The 20,812-nt window shown below is 31.1% G+C and overlaps 2 protein-coding genes across 6 annotated transcripts; both read left to right on the top strand.

The window, feature by feature from the left end:
* The first annotated feature begins 4,231 nt into the window (after positions 1–4,231).
* On the top strand, positions 4,232–10,962 carry LOC137824314 (uncharacterized). Of its 5 annotated transcripts, none has more exons than XM_068629895.1 (9): positions 4,232–4,774; positions 6,652–6,753; positions 7,524–7,745; positions 8,228–8,286; positions 8,378–8,469; positions 8,581–8,693; positions 9,233–9,295; positions 10,087–10,163; positions 10,633–10,962. In XM_068629895.1, the coding sequence occupies exons 1-9, from the start codon at positions 4,370–4,372 to the stop codon at positions 10,637–10,639; spliced, it is 1,140 nt and encodes a 379-aa protein (XP_068485996.1). In that variant the 5' UTR covers positions 4,232–4,369; the 3' UTR covers positions 10,640–10,962. The 5 variants fall into 5 exon arrangements, 3 of the variants coding, with proteins under 3 accessions (XP_068485996.1, XP_068485995.1, XP_090149871.1); XM_068629894.2 differs by having other exon boundaries at positions 4,313–4,774; positions 10,685–10,962; XR_011083234.2 differs by having other exon boundaries at positions 4,314–4,774; positions 8,564–8,693; positions 10,685–10,962.
* An 8,020-nt stretch (positions 10,963–18,982) lies between these two features.
* Positions 18,983–20,773, top strand: LOC137823560 (uncharacterized). Its single transcript, XM_068628745.2, has one exon. The coding sequence runs from the start codon at positions 19,585–19,587 to the stop codon at positions 20,530–20,532; it is 948 nt and encodes a 315-aa protein (XP_068484846.1). The 5' UTR covers positions 18,983–19,584; the 3' UTR covers positions 20,533–20,773.
* Positions 20,774–20,812: the final 39 nt, after the last annotated feature.

Here is a 20,812-nt window from a genome sequence, read left to right as displayed (position 1 = left end):
CCACTGTGCATGTATTTTATCATTATCCTTATTCTCTGAAGAAAATAAATTGAACATTTTGGACTTTTAAGTGATTGAATATTGAAAGTTAAACTTTTCTAACAGATTCTAACGAAATTCTCTTTTAATTTCAAAAGTTATTCTATATCCACAGAACATTTTTTACTATGGATAATTGCTTTTTATGATTAATGTTTTTTATTTATTACTACTATTATATATAATAATTGTTAAATTAATATAATTTTTTTTAATTTACTTTATATGTTTTGTTTTACAACAGTTGTTATATTTTTAAATATTTTATTTTAATCATAATAGTGTTATAACTGGTTTTCAATAATGCGGTCTAGGTTCATATCATCGAGTTGAAATATATTTAAAATAAAATAGAAGAATAATTTATTCTCATGTTTTTTTTTTGTTTTTTTTTCTCGGTCTAGGTTCATATCATCGAGTTGAAATATATTTAAAATAAAATAGAAGAATAATTTATTCTCATGTTTTTTTTCTTTTTTTTTCTCTTTTGTTTATCCCGTTTATATTTTAATATGGTATTAGTAATCTCAAACATAACTTAGCGAAAGTTTGTTAAACTGACCAGGTCACCCGTTATCAGATCACCTATAATATGTTGTCTCACGCACGAGTTGTCACTCTCGGCGTGTTGGAAATCTCATATCGACTAAAGATTATAACATTTCATTGTATATAAGTGGGTGCAAACCTCACCTTATAAATCGGTTTTATAAGGTTGAGTTAGGTTTAAAATCCACTTTATAATATGGTATCAGAGCTTGCTATATTTACTTAATGATAAAGTTGTTGACCACATTTTCAGTAGCAAAATTGATTGTGTTCTTACCTTTCACTCCAATGGTTGTCACATTGAGGACAATAACTCTTTGAAAATAATTGGTTCAACTAATATGCAAGATAGACTTTATACACCCAGGATCCCATCTTATCAAAAACTTGAAATCAAACTCATCAAATATGCAGATACCATCAATATTGTTAATGTTCGTGCTAGTGATCTAGAAACCCTTTGACATTTTCGTTTAGGACATGTTTCTAACAAATGTATTAATGTTATAATGACTAATTTTTCTTTTGTTAAATATAACAAATCAATTGTTTGTGATGTTTGTCATTTTGCAAAACAAAAAAAACTTTCATTTCCTATTAGTACATCTAAATCTAAAAAATGTTTTGAATTGATTCATGTATATATGTATGAAAATCATACTCAATACCATAAATTCATGGTCATAAATATTTTTTTACCATAGTTGATGACTATTCGAGGTACATATGGATCTTTCTTTTAAAACAAAAATTTGAAGTTGTCAAGACTTTGGAAAATTTTGTTTTTGTTCAAACACAATTTGAGACAACAATAAAAATAATCAGAAGTGATAACGAGACTGAAATTTTCATGACTAATTTATTTGTCAACAGAGGAATAATGCATCAAACATCATGTGTCAATACTCCATAACAAAATAACATAGTTGAAAGGAAACATGGTCATGTATTAAATGTAGCAAGAGCTCTCATGATACAATCTCATTTACCCAAAATTTATTGGCCATACTTTGTGATACATGTTGTGCATATTATAAATATGCTTCTAACACATGTTTTAAATTATTCTTCTATTCTTCTCCTCATTCAATGATTTACAAAACTGCAATAGGTTTTAAGGGGTTAAAGATGTTTGGATCTTTGTGTTATGCTAGCACTTTGTCAACAAACAAAAGAAAAAAAAAATTGATCCAAGGGCATCAAAATGTGTTTTTATTGGTTTTAAAAGGAGGACAAAGGATGTGTTCTATTCAAATATTCAATATAGAGATTTTTTGTGTGCATAGAGATGTTGTCTTTTATGAAAATGTTTTTTCGTATCAAAGGATTCAAGATATTAGCAATAAAACTAAGAGTCCTAACATTTATGATCAAATTTTGTTTACTGTCAGCCTGTTCGAGTCAGCCATCACAAGTCATTATTGCACCTGTGATAATGCTGAAAATAACAATAATAACAACAGTGAGTCCAACATCGAGGTTCCAAAATAAGTTTATTCCCATATAGACCAAACTCTCAATGAAGATCATGACATAAAACAAAATTCTGAATTAGATCAGTCTGTCATAATGAGTATAAGAATAAAAGAACACCTAAGTATTTAAAGGATTATCATTGTCATTTTAACGTTTTCAATACATCTTTAAGAGATAAATATCCTTTGAATTTTGTTTTGTCTTATAACAATTTATCACCTTCTTACACATCATTTGTTATGTCTATTTCTTCACATGTTGAGCCAAACACTTATTTTGAAGCTGTGAAACATGATACAATGTGTGATATTTGTTTTAGAGTCAAATCAAACTTGGAAGGTTGCTATTATGCCTAAGGACAAAACTACCATAGGTTGCAAATGTGTATTTAAAATAAAATAAAAGACTCATGGGACAATTGAAAGGTATAAAGCAAGGCTAGCGACAAAGGGATACAATTTACTACCTTGATACTTTCCCTCCAATGGCAAAGATGACCACCATAAGGTTGCTTATTTCTCTAGTTTCTATTTATAATTGGGAATTGAAACAATTAGACATAAACAATGCCTTTTTACATGGAGAGTTGAAAAAAAATGTATACATGGTTGCTTCTCCCGGATTGACTTCTATTCAACCATGACAAGTTTGTAAATTAAAAAAGACTTTATATGGCCTTAAGCAAGCTAGCAGATAGTGGTTTTCCAAACTGTCATATTTTTTGCTTTCTGCGGGATGTACTCAATTTATGAATGATCATTCACTGTTCATTAATTATTCTGAAAGATCCTTTACTATATTATTGGTATATGTGGATGATATAATATTGGCAGAAAATGATAAAGAGGAGACTGAGCTAATCAAACGCCTTGAATCAAACATTCAAGATTAAGGATATTGAGAATTTAAGATATTTTCTTGGTCTTGAAATAGCAAGATGCATGTCTTTTAGTTTGCAAACTTGCACCTACTCCAATTTATAATCATGCAAAATTATCTTTTATTGGGAGTGTTCATTTCACATATGTTTAAGCCTACAGAAAGTTGATTTGAAGACTTATGTATCTCACTAATACTCGACCTGACATAACCTTTTTTTGTGTAACACCTTTTTCAATTTCTTGCTAAGCTTGCAATTGCTCACTATAATGCAACAATTATAATTCTTAGATATATTGAAGGAGCTACGAGTCTTGGTTTATTTTTCTCTTCCAACATTTATGCTCATTTAAAAGCCTTTTGTGAAAGTGATTGGGGCACCTATAGTGATTAAAGACAATCGATGACTGGTTTTAGTGTGTATCATTGGGGCACATGTAGTGTAGTGATTAAAGTCTTGATTTTCAAATTTGTGATTCATAAGAAATAGCCAAAGTAAAAAAAAAAAAGTTTTAAAAAATGAGTTTGGTTTTATGAGGACACAAATGTCACATTGCAATAGATTAAATAAAAAATGAAATTTTATTATGCTTAAAGGAAAGTAAGTGCTCTGTCAATTGTTTTAGTAATTACAAAATGATGAAATAATCCAAATAAAATAAAATGTTAATGTAAGGATAAAATGGAAAAATATTTATGAAAAAAAAACGATTTTAAAGAAGAATTTTCTTTAAAATATAAATATGAAGAAGAAATATAGATATATAGATATAAATAACTATTTTTTTATATTTTATTTATAACTATCTAAAAAAATATTTATGTTTAGTTTTTCTTGGTAATTTTTTTTTTCAAAGGCTGTATAACAACCTTTTGCAATCCCTAGATGAGCTACTAGGAAGGAAAAAGAGTGAAAATACTATTCTGAATATGCGTTTCTTTGATTTTTTTAACTCGAATATGAGTTTCTTTTACTTATTTATGATATACTCTCTTATTTCTTTTACGTCCTATTTTAATTTATACAAAGACAGTTAATTTATTTTTGTTCTCAAAAAACATTTAAAATACATTTGGCTTATCGGGTGCAAAAGAGTCTTTCGAAATTCAATAAAACACACTCTCCGGAAAGATCGAATTGGATTTTTAGAAATGAAGGAACCAAATTCAAGATGGAAAATAAATAAAAAAACTAAAGTAAAATTTATGATACATTTTTTAGATTTAACTTTTATTTAATAATATTTTTAATATTAGAATGTTTTAGGGAGAAAGTATTATTGAGTTTATCTCGTTTCCTCATGAAACATTACACCAAGGGCAAGTTGGTAATTCCAGGAAACAAAACCCTATATTTTGCTTTCGAAGAGAAGGTGTTTCTGTTTCGCACTCCGATACCTTCTTCTCTTGGAGAGAAGTAGCAGCGATGTCGCAGCAAGGTCAAATTCCGATAAACCCCATGGTCCCTCAGCAGAACCCTATGGCTACCATGCAGGTTCCAATGCCCATGCACATGCAGATGCAGATGCAGATGCCCATGCCATTACCCATGCAGATGCAGATGCCTCTACCCATGCCGCTCCAGGTTCCCTTTTCCGTCCACGACCCCGCCGCCGCATCCTCCGGGAAGCGCCGGCGCGAAGACGAGGCTCCCGGCACCGCTGCCGCGACGGAGCAGTCTGCGGCGAAGCGCGCCAAGGGGCAGGACGTCATATTCAGGATCGTCGTGCCCTCGCGCCAGATCGGCAAGGTCATCGGGAAGGAAGGGTGCCGTATACAGCGGATTCGAGAAGACACCAAAGCAACGATCAAAATCGCTGACGCTATTGCTGTAAGTTCCTTTTATTCGTTATTCGTTCACTAGTAAAAAGAATCCGTGTGGTAGCATAGAGAGACAACAAATTAGGGGATTTCATTTTTGGTGTTTTAAGTGTAAATCCACATATTCGGTAGAACTAATCTACGAGGGTGAATTGAATTGAATTGGATTTTTAAAAGCCTATCCCGGTTCTAAGGAGTTTGTCGGATTTTAAAAGACTGTACGGATTTTATGACTTACCAGATTTTATGATTAAGATATTTTAGTTTGGACTGTTATAGAACTTTAATGTTTTGTATGAATTTGTGGAAGGAAAGAAGTATATGGATTCAGTCAATAAGAAAATAACAAGTTTCGATAGAGTAAAGTAAAATCAATACATTTTTTAATAACTAATTGGTTTTAACTTTCATGTTCTCCAATACTAGCTCTGTATGTCTTAACATTGTTCGCTTCGGTGATTTTATGATTAAGATATTTTAGTTTGGACTTTTATAGAACTTTAAAGTTTTGTATGAATTTGTGGAAGGAAAGAACTAAATGGATTCAGTCAACAAGAAAATAACAAGTTTCGATAGAGTAAAGTAAAATGAATACATTTTTTAATAGCTAATTGGTTTTAACTTTCATGTTCTCCAATACTAGCTCTGTATGCCTTAACATTGTTCGCTTTGGTTCCTGAGTTTGAAAAAATTATGATATTTGTTATATAGTAATATTAAAGATTAAATTAATTTATTGGTGCATCATTTGAAAACTCATAAAAACAATATTCTTCGCAATAGAAGTTATGAAGTGAGAGAGTTTTGTTGCCCTCCTTGAAAAACCTGATAATACTAATTGAATAACACAAGAGTTATTTACGTTATTTGTAAGTATTTAATTTGGGGCCTGTTGATGTTTTCATTTTATGGTGTGTATGTTTGACGACTGAGGAACTGCTCGAGAAAAAGAAGAAGAAAAAACTGTTGTTCTGAATTGAATTATTGTATTATTAATACTCTACTTGTTGCATCTAATTTGGGGTTTGTTGGTACATTAGTGCTTTCTGTTTCTGGCATCTGTTTAGGGTGTGTTTGGAAAGCCATTACACTGCCATTGGCGGACCTTTTACATATTCCACTGCAAAATGTAGGAGGGAAGGGCTTGGATGTTCAACTTGACTGATACGCTAAAACACATTTACTAGCTGAGCTGAGAAAAAAAAAATGTGAGGACTACTTCGGGTAGAGCTATTTTCAGTATATAGTTTGTGTTTGGGGCTTGTCAGGAATTAAGTTAATGAATTAAGATAGAGGTACTGAGGCGTAATTGCTTATCCTTTTTAGTTGCAATTTAGTTGTTGTAACAAATGGGTGCTGCTTAGTGCGGGGAGACAAAATCCTACCCTTTTGGTTAGATTGTAATCTAAGGCAGTTGATATCTCAGCTACAACTCTTTTCAGAAAGTTGGAAGTGTAATGTTGCCTTGCATTGTAAAATTTGATGTATGTCCACTCTTGTCAAAACTGTTTTTGTCTCGATTCTGATAAATGCTGGAGTTTGATAACATAGAAAAGAAAGTGCTTTTCCTATTATTGTTTAGTATTTTCTACTGAAACTGCCATTATAAAGGCATGGATGATATGCAAATTATTTTTCCCACACAAGTCTTGCCTACTAGGATCCAAAAAAAATCCTTATCCTTTTCCTAATCTGGATATTGTATTTTCAGGTGTGTATTAAATGCTATAAACTTCATTCAGTTTTGCTGATTATTAGTGACGGGTTAATATATATTGATTGAAGTGCTTAAATTTATATTTAAAATAAATATGTTCAGTTATTATTCAGGCTAATTGGTGTTTTTGGTGTTTACCGAATCCAATCTAATGTTTTCCTTTCGGGCAGAGACATGAAGAGCGGGTTATCATTATTAGCTCTAAGGATAACGATGAAAAGCTTACTGATGCAGAGAAAGCTCTTGAGCAAATAGCCCATTTAATTTTAAAGGTAAGATGGTCCTGATTAATTTTTGGTTCACATGCTTTCTGTGTAATATTCTTAATTTGAGAAGACCTTTTGAATTTTGTTGTGATTTTTCTTGCTTATGTTCTTATTGTGTTTCATAATTTATTATAAAAACCAGGGTGGTTGATGTTTTGTTTTGATTTTGAAATATGATTTATTTTTTCTCTAGCTTTGAAACTTGAATCACAAAGGCTTGCCTTATAATTTACTCGTGCCTCTATTCCTTCAATTTTGAGAAACAAAATTGGAACATTTTGGCAGATGTTTGAACAGGTAGAAATAAGTTGAAATATGTACATTGTTCTGAAGAATCCTTGGAAGGCATTCAACATTATATACAAAAGAACATTAATAGCTTTATATGTAATATACTTTAACACGCCAAACCAAACACTTATTTATTTTTGTAACGAATGCATGTAACATGATATGCCTTGTCATATTATATAAAATATGCATATATGCTATATCATTTGATAAATTGCTGTACCCCCTGTATAGTATTATTTTTAAAACAGTACATGTCCCTGTATCTATGCATCATATACATTTTTACGCTAGATAATTATAAACTCAGTTAGGGGTCTTTCCTTGCTTATCTTCTTGTACTTCTACGTATGTGGCCACTTTAGTTTTTTCTATTCCACTTTTGAGATATCATGTACCTCTGTTAATATTCATGTGGCCCTGTTGGGTCTTGTTTCTGTTTGTCACTGCTATTGAGAGGCACTGATAATGCTTCCATATAACAGGAAGATGATAGCAGTCTTGATTTGTCAAAAGTTGCTGCAGGACATGTGGCTGCCAATACAATTAGGCTTTTGATTGCTGGGTCCCAGGCAGGTGGATTAATTGGGATGTCTGGTCAAAACATTGAGAAATTGAGGGACTCTTCTGGCGCCTCTATTACTGTTCTTGCACCAAATCAGTTACCTTTATGTGCTTCTGCCCATGAATCTGACAGAGTAGTGCAGGTGATGTCTAAAATAATGCTCATCAATTTTTGCAATAAAGAATTTTGGTTTTCGGAAACACTTTTTATCAGTGACTCAGTGTCACCTTGCTTTCACCATGTATATATATATATATTGACTTGGATATTTTAACCAAGATGGCAAGGAATTTTAGTTTGTTCTTTCAAATTTCATGTACTGTGATGATTACAGATGGACCAACATAATAGCAATGTTTACTAATTGTTTGTAATTTTCCCAAGATAATGCTTGCATGATGTTGAATGACCTGCTCTTCTGTGTATCAAGTTTTAGTGTGTTTATGTTCAAGCCGTAGTCCTAAGTTCTATTCATGCGCAACAAGTAGCATGCAGATGTTTTGAGGGTTGAATTATGCTTTTCTGTTTTCTTTGCTCTGCCATTCTTGTCAACATATTCTTCTGATGCTGCTTCAAATTTACTTTGGAAACCTGGATTGTAATCTTCATTCTTGTTGAAATTAGTTATCAGGAGATGTTCCTTCTGTAATGAAGGCTTTGGACGAGATAGGTTGTCAACTAAGGTGTGCTGGTGAACTTGTGTCATATATTAATTTTGAACCTGGTTAGTTTGTCATTTTGCCTAACCTATATATCAACTCAAATTTTGTACAGGGAAAATCCACCAAGACAAGTGATTTCAATTAGCCCAACATACAATTATGCTTCAATTCGACCATCCCAACCATATCTTGACCCAACTTCAGGTTATTTAATGTTTTCTATATTAGAACAACATTTGACTGCCATTTAATAGTTATATCTGTTTTGAATATTGTCTTACAATCACTTCATCTCTAGGACAACCAATCTTGCAGTTGATTATGTTACATTCGAGATGCTGATTTCGGAAACGATGGTTGGTGGATTGATTGGCCGGTGTGGCTCAAACATATCAAGGATCAGAAATGAGTCGGGAGCCATGATCAAGGTCAATCTTATACTTCCTCCCAGCTTGAAGCATAGATAGTCGATGTCCTACAAAAGGATTTACTTTATGATTCATGTTTAGTTATTAGTATACTATTTTCTGCATAAAAACAAAACCCCTGTATCTCACATTTGTATGTAGAACCACGTAAGACTTACAATTGTTGGATATTGACACAGATACCAAAATAAATGCCGGGCTTCTGTGATTATAGGGACCATACATAAAAAATATACGTCAGTTACCAAAATACCAAGAGAATTGAACATTCTACATTTCTTGAATTAGTATGGAAACCCTTGAATTTCAAACTACATTAAACTTTTTATTAAACAGCATATAGTTTGTATATGATTTGATTTGATCTGTTCCAACATATTGAGAAATCAAATTTTGTTAAGATAATTATATTCTTGAAATATCTAAAGTTTGGGTTATTTTAATGTATATTAAATGGTGGTTTGTAAAATTATTTTTTTACATAAATTCCCTGAACTAATTTGCATCTGACTTGTATCGTTCATTGGAAAATGTTGCAGGTTTATGGCGGTAAGGGTGAACAAAAGCATAGACAAATTCAATTTGGTGGTAGTGCTCAACAGGTGATCTTTATTGGTTTTTGGCCTTTTAATGTTTCTAGAAGAAAAATAGTATACGTTTGATGTTTTAGACATATTTTTGTTATTATTGTCGCTGTTTTCTATTTTATTTATCTGTTTGACTGGTGGATTTTATCACTTTGCTACCGGTTTGGAGTTTTTTTGCCTGAACTGTGGGAAATGATTTGACATTCAACAGTCTACTATTAAAAAAATTTATAAATTTACCTGTACTTGTCTAGCCCAGCATGGTTTTAGTTCAGATCCCATCAAGTGATGTCTATTTTAGTAGTGCCTATGAACAATCATTCATTATTCATTGAATAAAATTAATCATACAGTTAGCAACTCTATATTTCCAGTTTCTTACATCCATGAAATGCGGAATGTTCATTTCTTTTGTGAAAGTGGGAGAGATATCCAGTGGCACCCTCCTCTTGGTCAGTTGGGTGGGTGGGGGTAGATATAATCTTGTGTTATGCAGTCGTAGCTTCTTAAGAGAAAACAACATGATGCTAGGCTTCATCCTTGTCCTTGATGAATAATCCTTGTTGAAACTCGAACACTTGGAAAGGTCTGTCTGTGCCACACGTCAAACAAAACAATTCAAAATATGGGAACTTCTCAAATCATGTGCGTCTTTGTCCATGGCCTCCTTTTCCCTGGTCTGGGATCTTCCCTGAAACCAAAATTGATATAAGCTTAGATCAATCGGATATTTTATATATAACATGCAAGTCCTACTAGCGTGGAATTTAAACTGTTGCATGTTGAAGCTTGAATTTTGTGAACAGGTAGCTTTGGCAAAACAGAGAGTTGATGAATATATATACTCTCAGTTGATACAACAGACTGGCACCCAACAGTCAGCGTAAGTATTTTCCTTATGAATTGGGTCCACTCAAATCGTAAAATTTTCCAGTAAACAAGGAACGCCCAGGCCATTGTAATAATTAAGATCTTTCTGTAAAAGTTTTTAACCCATTTTAAAAGGTGGCATTTTATAGTTCATTTAGTGTAAAATTGCTTTAAGTGTGCATTGTGGATTAAATTTTAAATTATTTTAAGTTATTTATTACTTCAGTTCAGTCCGAGATTCAATAAATTTAAGTGAACTATTCTTGTCTTACACTTTTGTGCCCCTACTAATGAGCAGAAAACTGCAACGCAAATTGTTGCTTAAGTATACTTAGTAAGATTTTGTTTCTTAGTAGTTTTTTACTTGGGATCATATATATTTTTTGTTGAATATCCACTCGTTTATTCAGGCGAACTAGTTATTTGAAAAGAATAGGAAACCATATTTTAATGATTGAAATTTGCGTGTTTGTAAAATATAGGGAGTAATTTTTATCAGAGGACCAAAATTTAAAAGATTTGTGGTCTATTCAGCTTCCAGAGATGACACCAAGAAAGTCAAAATGTGTAGTTCCTGATCTGAATCCAGCTCTGTTGCTTTACCTGGGGCTTATTTGTGTTAGTAAGATGTGTTTGATGGATATAATTTGTTTTAGTGGATGTTCAGTTGCTGTTGTTTAGACTTTTCTCAGCTTGTACCGTATCAATTGTTCTTAGTTGAAGGTATATAATTTTTTTTTACATAAATATGAATTTGTGTAAAATGTAATGTTTATTTCTTTTGATATGGCTCTCACGAGTTTCGAGTGGTATTATGCCATCTTATTTTCTGGTATATTAATAGTGATAAATATCCAAAATGACTTCAGCTCTTTGTTGATTTTAATAAATAACTGTCATAAATTCGAAGAGAGGAGGAGCCTGAGTCACGTTCGTTGGGCTTTGTTCGTTTTCTTATGTCGTCACATTTCAATGGCGTGGCATCTTCTGCTTCACATTACATGTACATGCTTACGTAATCTGCTATTTTTATGTATGTATCTATACTTAATATGAAAAGTGCATGTTATAATTTTTTACAATTTTACTTTTATCATCGTATCCGTTGCAGTACTTTTTTTTTTCATTTTGGTAATTGTTCCTATTTTATCGTGTTAGCTGTTATTTTAATTATGTCAAATTTTTGTTGAGATGTGTCACGTATTTAACTTTACTAGTAATAATAATAATGATGATGATGCTGATGATTGATTGAAAAAAATAGCTGCAATGAGAGCCATATGAATGTTATATCGTAGGACAGGGCATGGAAGTGTGACTATGTTTTTCTCTGGAATATTTGTTTTAAACAATGTTTTTAAAATTGATAGTATTTTATATAGTTTCTTAAAATGGAAAATTAAGTAATATTATTTTATTGTTTGACATAAATTATATGGTATCAAAGAAAAATGATTTTCTTAAAACAAATGTTCCGAATTTACATTTTTTCATCTTAAATTTATAAATTGCATTTGTTGACAGATTAATGTATTTCGTAAATAGAAATATGGATGACTGCATTTAGTAATTTTTTTTTTCTTTTTTTTCATTTCTGTTCAAGCAAAAAATGGCTTAGTGCTATCCCCCATTGGATTAGTGAATACAATTTTTTTTATCGAATGAGGTTTAGGTATTTCCTTTAAATGTTTCACAATTAAACAGAGATATAACAATTACAGAATTTTTATGATAGTATGAAATATTAATTTATTTCACTAACCTCAAATTTTTTTAGCAATTAAAAGTCGAAGAAATTTTGAAATAGTTTAAGTTTGACCTAAAATTTAAGGGACGTAAATAAAAAAATTGTCATGTGTACAGTTTGCTCATTCTTAACAAAATTTCCATGAAGGTGCATTTGATGAGAGTAAAACACATAAGAAAAAAGAGAGAAATAAAGTGAATTTAAAAAGACGTTATATGTAAATCTTACACTGTTATATAATCTCAAACCAATTTTACAATTAGTTTATTACCTTCACAATTTAAAAATAATATAAACTAAATTTATGATTAAAGGACAGTGTAAGATAACTTTATAAATGTATTATTTTAAAACTCTTTAAAAATATGCAATTTAAAAGAAACAGAAAAAAAAAATCATATTCTAGTTTATAGTCTCTGGTTACCTTTTCCAACATCTTCATTTTCCATCTTTTCAGCAGTGACATATTTCTATGTGGGATCCACAATCCTTTTATTTCCTTTCTTAATAATGTCTACTGCTAATAAATAACGGTGTGTTGAACACGAAAAACTTATTTTTAATAATAAAAAATACCCTAATACGCCATTTAGAAAACTCATTTTTATTAATTCTAACCCATCTGAGTTTTATCTTTCCTTTTCATTTCTTCATCTATACCAAACACAAGAAAAAAAGTCATATTTAATTTAATTCTTAATCATTTAACAATAAAAAAAAATGATAAACTCTCACTGTATACTTATATTACTATTTTCAGTTTTGGCTATAAAATGCGTGTGAGAGAGAAAGAAAATGAAAAGTATTTTGCAGCGTCTGAAACGTGGAATGATGATTTTGGCATTAAGAAGGCTTAAATGTAATGCTTGGTTGGAACCACATATCCGGCTTCTTAGATTTCCATTCAACCAAGCAATTCATTTCATAGTTGAAAATATTTATTTGAAGAAGAAAGTTCAACACCCAATTTCAAACCATTTCTTTTTTATTTTCAAATTACGAAAAACAACAACAACATTTATTAGGAGTTGTTTGGAGGAACAAATTAGGTAAATGAATTAACCTTCCAGCTTTCTTCACTCAATAAACCTCATACCATTCGCCAAACGTGGAATTTTGTATTCTCCTCTTTAGTCCACTCCCCATTAATGATTTTCCATTCCCTAAAACACCAAACACCCACGCGCCACAATATTCCATCACTAATCAAAAACCTAAGAATGAGTTCTTTTTTTTTATTATTACAATTTGTATGGAAAAAAAATCTAATTATAGAAGGATATATTTTTACAAGTTCAAATAAAAATGAGGGTGATTTTTTTATTATTGTTTTTATATGTGAGGAACTTGAAGTATAAATAAATTGATTAATTTAGGATTTATTCAGATAGAATATTTTCATTGGTATAATAGGTTACCATATAGTTTATTCTTATAATTCTTTAAGAATTGATATAGTTTATTTATGTATCGTTTTTGTTCACATATAAGGTTTGGTGTTGTTTTTCCATATTTTTGTTTTTTTTAATAATATTTTTTTTTATATATGATAAATGATTGTTATTATTTAAGGTGTCAGCATAACTGAGATGTTAAATTGTATATTGATGCTTAATATGAAAATTTTTATTTAAAAAAAAAACAAAAAAACTCTATGAATAGATATAGTTTATTTATGTATAACTTTTGTTAACATAAGAGTTTTGATATAGTCTCCCATATTTTTGTATTTTTTTTAATAATGTTTTTTTTAATAATAGTTATTGGCAAATGATACTTGAGGTGTTAGCATAACTGAGATGTGAAGTTGCATAATAATGATTAACATGAAAATTTTTATTTTAAAAAAAATATGATCCATCTTATTTTTTTAAATGCAATGGTTAAAGTTATTTACTCATTGCAACTATTGAACTATAAATAAATAAATGAGTAGGATGAGAAGTAGTTTTTTTAATAATTATTCTTGAAAATAACGTGATGTCTAATATGGGGAGAGTTTTGGTCCTATCACGAATTAATTGATAATATGTAAAATATTTTTTCCAAACTCATAAAAAAGTAATAATTACCAATCAAACGAGTATTTGATATCATTTAATTTATAAACTTCAATTATTATTATTATTTTGTTAAATTACCCTCCAATGAACCTGACTTCATAAATAAAAAATAATTAAAATACAAAATCATAATTAAACAAAGTATATATATTTTTTAAAATGATTAAATAAGGTGAAATGAATTAGGATGGGAAGGTTTGAGAGTTGGGTGAAGAGATTACGTGACGTGTATCAACCACATTTGATGAGTGTCTATGTTTCATTAGGAACATTAAATTATGAAACAAAAAAAATTTAAAACACATTTAAAATACGTAAGAACAAATTCCAAAAAATTAGCTTTACTTTTTTTAATGATTTTGCTTGCTAATTTATTTTCTAAATTTTAATTCAAAATAATTTTAAAAATAAAATATTATATCATTTGCATTGCTGTTATTTAATATTTGTTGTGTTTTTTTAATCGTACAAGACATGTGATAATGTGATATTTTATGTTAATTTAAAATTTTACCTAACTTTAATTTTCTTTCAAATTTATACCACATTATTAATATTACTAAGTTTCTTTAGTGTACACAATTTTTATGTTTTATTTTTTCTCTCTTTAAAATTAAGAGAAATTCGACGTTCAAGTAAGATTTCGGTATTTGACACTCGATGTTATTAGTATGAAGAATAACGTTAAATGATGACGTACTTTATTTTTGAAATCTGTGTCTCTTTCTATGATTATCATATGTCCTTTATAATTGGGACCAATTAGAATTTTGAATCATATTAATATTTTGTTTAGGTGTAATGATTTTAGTCAATAGGTCTTGATCAGGTGCTAAACTTTTAGGTGTCGTATGGACGATACGACCAATACAATTTTACCTCTTGAACTATCAGCATATATAATTATTTTTTTGTCAAAATTTTATTTTATTCATTTAGTTTTGTTTCTCTCACCCTTCTTCTCCTGTAATTACATCACTTATTTCCTCTAACAACACATTAAACATGGTACATTATTTATATTTCATTGTCATTTGTTTTTAATTTTTACTAAGTAAACTACAGAGAGACAGTGAAATTGTTTATCTCTTCTCACATCATACTGCATATCATCCATTATATATTATTTAGCATTTATAGTTGATTTTTTCAAATATAAAGAGACACGAAGTATCTCTTTTTCCCATACGTACATAATTTTAAAAATATATAATATTTTTAATTATGATGAGTTTAACCCGAACCTAATAACGTTGAACCTTTAAATCGTGGTACTACTAAACAACAATATTAGTATTACATAACCTTTGTGATTTTAATGAGTTGTCCAATTCGAGAAACACCGGCAGTTGCAAAAGAGACTTTGAAGTCAATGATACTAATTGCATGGAAATACATAATGTGGAAACGGAAAATGAAAACCTATACTTTTCTAAAACAAGAGATAATATATTTTTTCTTAGACAAGATAATAATTCTATACAATACCTCGGAAATTTCAGTTCATTAAATGTAACAACATTTTATATTATATATATATATATTAATGTAAATATTATCATGTTATAAAATTAGTTAACTTTAAATTTTCATTCTTAATATGATATAAAAATTATATATAATTTATTTTAACAATAGTTTGTTATCATTTTACTATTATTACCAAATCAATTTTAAATATATAATCTTATACATAAATTGACAGGTTTCGATATACACAAATTGACAGGTTTCGATTTGACAGGTTTCGATTTGAAAGAATTGAGAATCTCACATCAACTAGTGATAAAATTTTTTATAATATATAAATAAGTATAAAATTTATTTTATAAAATAATTTTATAAAATTAAATCAGACTTAAAGTTTATTTCTTACTTCTTACTGTTTTATTTTAAATTTGAATACCTTCTAATCAATTGTGTATGTTTTTGCCAAAACTTCTAACAATTTTGTCGAGTTTATCTAATCTACTTCATATATTTTTCTCACTTAATTATGTTTTATTTTAACTAGTTTTGGGCAGTACACAATATGCATGCATCAGAGTACAAGGGACCTGAGTATGTTATCTAAATTCTTATTTTATGTAAATTCTCTGTTTCTCTCCTTTAATTTTATAAAAAAATTCCTTCTGGTTTTCTGAAAGTTGATAGATATAATAAAAAAGGTGCAGAAAAAGAAAGAAAGAGAGGTTTTGTTTGTAGAGATGTATGATTGTAAAATCCGTGGGAAAGGTGAGAAGAAGTGAAAAAAGAATGTAAATAAATGAGGGATGGGTAGGGGTTGAGAAGTGTTTCCAGAACATCATATGCATATCCAATGATGTGTCAGAATCCAAAGCACCACGTAAATAATATCTGTCAACAACTACCCAATATTATTTTGGTGAACTTCAAATAAAAGAAGGGACAATTAATTAGTCAAATGAGGTACAAGATTAATGGGATTCTTAAACTTATAAATTACTTCTTTGATTTCATTATTTCAGCATTAAAGAATGTTTAACTCTATACAGAACATGACCTTAACTCAAGAAAAAAAATTAAGAATTAATATATAAATATGTGAAGTTAGTTGTAATTTTTTTTAAAATTCACACAGAATTGTACTAGAAAGTGAAAAGGTATTGGATTTTTTAAATTTGACGATAAAGGAGTTAAATAATTTTATTGAGTTTTGTAGCGTTATGGGCCGAATCCGATGTTAAAAGATATGTAGGTTGATTGGAGATCGTGAGAGTAAACTTGATTTCTAGCCTCATTGGCTTATGTCTAAGGTTAGGAGTCTGAACCTCGTATAGTACGTAAACAAATTGCCGACCGATATTCATATTTAAGGACATTAATATCGTATCAGCGCAAATCAAGGGATCGTGGATAATCAGTCTTAAATAGGAGGAGACAACATTTATTACTGAATTAAGTCAATAATAAGACTAGATATAAGGAGAAAGAGGAGAACACTATCCTATATAAGGGAAAGAAAACAACTTACAAGATACACACAACATAAAGAGTAATTTCAACTCATATTTTACACTATACTCATTATATTTTATGTTCTTACTGTCTTGACGTCGGAATATTTTTCACATGGACAACCCCTCATTTCCTTAGATTCCATGAAACTTAAGGGTACGATTAAGTGACCATGTCGGAGTTTAACTAGATGTTCTGATTGAGAGATATTCTTCTTTGTTAGAACAAGTTTTTAAGTAAAGATTATTTTAGAGATAGTAAGTAATGTTTTTAGGGTAATTTTTATGCTAATCGCATGTAAAAATTAAAAAAGGAGACATTTTTTCAATTGGTTATGGGATCATCCCAATAATTTCACATTATTTAAAAATATAAGTTAATAATAATTTAAATAATTTTTTTTAACCTTTTCGATTCACTTGATTTATATGAGCGCGACTCAGTCTTATTAGAACTTAATTTGAGTTCATATAAGATTTCAAATTAAAATCTTAAAATCTTAATTAATAAAATTCAATTTCAGTAAAATAAATTATCTTCTGATAAGCTCTCATGTTGCACATTTTTTTAGTCAAAGATTGTGCCGAACTCCATAGTAGATAACTGGTAAGGTTTTCAGTTAGAAAAATAGTTATGAATAAGTGAGATAAATAGTTTGCATTAATCTTACGATAATAAAAAAAAAACGTTTGACTCAATCTTCTGGATAAAGTAACTGGTATTTCAGTTTTTTTTTGTTTGTTTGTTTGTTTGAATCTTTATTTTAAATTTAAAAAGAAAGAAAGTTTGGGCCTCACAGGGCAAAAGAAAAAGGATAAAAAATGGCAGAGCTTGTTACAGCGTGCAATGAAAAAGAAGATGGTTACCGTTATATTCAGAACTTTAAATGATGATTGGTTGATGATGACGAAAGCCCAAAGTTTGACCTCGTTGACTGAATCAAGGCTTCACATGAAGCGTGGCTTTCACGCTCTTCCATATTCTATTTATCATTCAACGAATCGTAATGGTGATTAAACTACTAATAATAATAATCAAAGAAAAAGTGTGAGACAAAATAATCGTAAATTTGAATATAAAAAAGGTTTTTAAAAAGTTTGGGTGATGAAAACGGTAATAAACCACATATTCAAGATTCAACCAACGAATAATTATATGCCCACAAGCCAAGATATGTCGTTACCAAAACATCAGATTAAGTTAGATAATAATAATAATAATAATAATAATAATAATCATAATAATTCTAAATACCACACAACACTGTTTTTCAACTATTCTAATTATTTTACTTTAAGCAGTAGTCTTTTCTTTGGGTAATCATTTATGTCCACATCAAATAAATGTATTCACATGTGTATATATATATATTGACATATTATAATAATTGTTTAAAATATATATTTTATACAAAATTTGACTAATAATAATGTTTGTAGAGATTTGACGCTAGTACTGTATCAAAAAAAAAAATTGTACATAAAAAAAAATTAAATATGGCCTATTCAAAATGATGCCATATTTCCATTCCTTTTTTTTTTGGTTAATTATCTTAGCATATATCTTTTGAATTACGATCGGGACGACTTTTTTATTTATTTTTATTTGTGACTTTAATATATATATTTTTAAAAAATTCTAGACTTCAAAATTAAAAATTTATATTTCTTTTGGTCTAATGTTGAACTTTGTATATGTTTTTACTTATTTCCTTGTAGTTGAATCCAGCCTCTAACCTAACATATTCTTTTTTGATACGCAAAAGTATTTAATTAATTAAAACAAAATTACAGATTTTTTAAAATTGTGGAAAAAATAAAATATGAAGAATAAAGTGAAATAAAAATGATTATTAATTTATTTGGAAGGATTTATATGTAGAAGTTAATCTAGATAGAAGGGGATGTTTCCTTATCTGTCCATCAACCAAAGTTGTTTCTCCATCCTTTTCTTCAACCTATGTAAGTTTACAATTCAATTTGTCCCTACTCTCATTTTTATACACCAATTATCAACTCTATTATTTTTCCCTTTTTCGTTTCTCCAAATGCCATTTACCCATTTATTTTTTTACTTTATTTTCCTACATAGGACTTATTTAAATTTATTATAAACAGAAAATTTGATTACCCTAAAGTTTGACCCAGTTATATATTTAAAACTTACATTGATTTGTATTAATTAAACCAAAAACAAGTATGCCCCTATTAATTTTTTTACTGTTCACTAAATAGTAGAACAGCAGTTTCAAAATTTACTTTTGTGGGGTGAAGGAGAAGAGAAGCTTTTTCTAATGAATTTGACTCCTTCTTCACCTTTTGCGTCTCTGTTTCTCTCTCCTCCTTTTTCTCTCCCAGATATAATACAATCTACCATTTCGATTCAATTGGCCTCAACTTCCACTCACACACACTCAACAACAACAACAACACCAACAAATGCTTTCTCTCTCCTCTTTCAGCTTCTCACTCACCCTCACTATCTCTCTTTTCTAAGAAGACAAACCAACCCATCTTAATCCTCCATCAGATCTCCTTTTCTGCACTTCCCTCACTGCACCACCATTCATACTCTCTCTTTCTCACACACCCACGAATGCTGCTGCAAAACAACATAACCCTAATGCCCTCCTATGCAACACCCAAATGAAGTGCAAGAAACATACCTTAGACGTTACCAGCAACGTCGGCGTCTGCGCTTCCTGTCTCAGGGAACGCCTCATAGCGTTAATCGCAGCCCAGGCTCAGGCCCAGGCCCACCATCCGCAGGCCCAATTATCGCGAGTCATCTCACGCGCCTCCGACGATTGTTCCAGAACATCAGACCCCAACCCTCCCGCGCCGTTAGTTTTCCCTCGCTCCGTCTCGCCCTACGTCTCTCGCCGCAAGTCCGACTACGCCGCCGCCTGGCAGGGCTGCGACGACCGCCGCGAGCGGCTCTTCTACAGCACGCCCCAGCTCGGTCCCACTTTCTGCGGAGATGATCCCGCCTACCACGGCGACTCGCGGTCGTTCAAGAAACGCCTGAACAAGTTCCGCATGTTCGCGAGGTTCTTCAGGTCCAGATCGGATAAGTTCCAATCCGATCCGCCGTGCGAGCAATCCTCGTACGCCTCGTCGTCGTGGTTCTCCTCGCTTTTCCCTGTTCGCCGGAGGAACAAGGATCGGACCGCCGCACCGGAGGAGTATTCCTCGGGCGCGCGTCGGCAGTTTCGCCCGTCGGATCGCGGAATGTCGCCCGTGAGGACCGAGGATTTTGGTGACGACTTCGATCAGTCCTCGTCTGGAAGCGGATACATCTCCGAGGCTTCGCCGTGGTGGCGGAGGACACCGACGGTCGCGCCGAAGGCGCGACGATCGCGGTTTGGACACATAAAGAGCGCCTCTGGTTCCGGTATGGCGCTTTGCCTGAGTCCTCTGGTTCGGGCGAGTCCGAACCGAAGGTGGAACCACAAGGGATTGCCGCCGGAGATGACCGCGGCGGAAGACGCCAGGTCCGCAGCGGCGAAGCCTCACCTTTCTGCCGCGGCGTCGTTTTGCGCGAACCGTTCCAGGAAGCTTGCAGATTTTGGACGAGTCAACCATAATCGTTGATTTTTACCTTTCCTTGACCCGACCCGACCCGACTCTGTGATTCCCATTTTCACTGCTATTCGTTTTGCGGTATTGTGCACATTCTTCGTTTTCATTCTAGAAAAAAAGAAAAAAAAAACATATTTTTTTTTTCTAATTCTCTTTGTACACAAATTGTTCACTACATGAAACACAAAGTCTAGTTCGATTTTTATTTATATATTTTACACATATAATTCACATTGGTGTGATTTTTCAATTACATATTTGATGTCATGTCCAAATTGTGGTTAAGCTTAAA

Source organism: Phaseolus vulgaris, chromosome 8, assembly GCF_051622355.1.
Source record: "Phaseolus vulgaris cultivar YP4 chromosome 8, ASM5162235v1, whole genome shotgun sequence".
NCBI lineage: Eukaryota > Viridiplantae > Streptophyta > Magnoliopsida > Fabales > Fabaceae > Phaseolus > Phaseolus vulgaris.
This window is presented reverse-complemented; position numbering and strand designations above follow the sequence as displayed.

What these genes read in the sequence shown, in the direction of transcription:
- LOC137824314 (XM_068629894.2), top strand. Translation starts at nt 4,370, where the DNA reads ATGTCGCAGCAAGGTCAAATTCCGATAAACCCCATGGTCCCTCAGCAG. An exon ending in GAGATAGGTTGTCAACTAAG is followed by an intron (nt 8,287 to 8,377) that starts GTGTGCTGGTGA and finishes AATTTTGTACAG; the next exon opens with GGAAAATCCACCAAGACAAG. An exon ending in AGTCGGGAGCCATGATCAAG is followed by an intron (nt 8,694 to 9,232) that starts GTCAATCTTATA and finishes AAAATGTTGCAG; the next exon opens with GTTTATGGCGGTAAGGGTGA.
- LOC137823560 (XM_068628745.2), top strand. Translation starts at nt 19,585, where the DNA reads ATGAAGTGCAAGAAACATACCTTAGACGTTACCAGCAACGTCGGCGTC.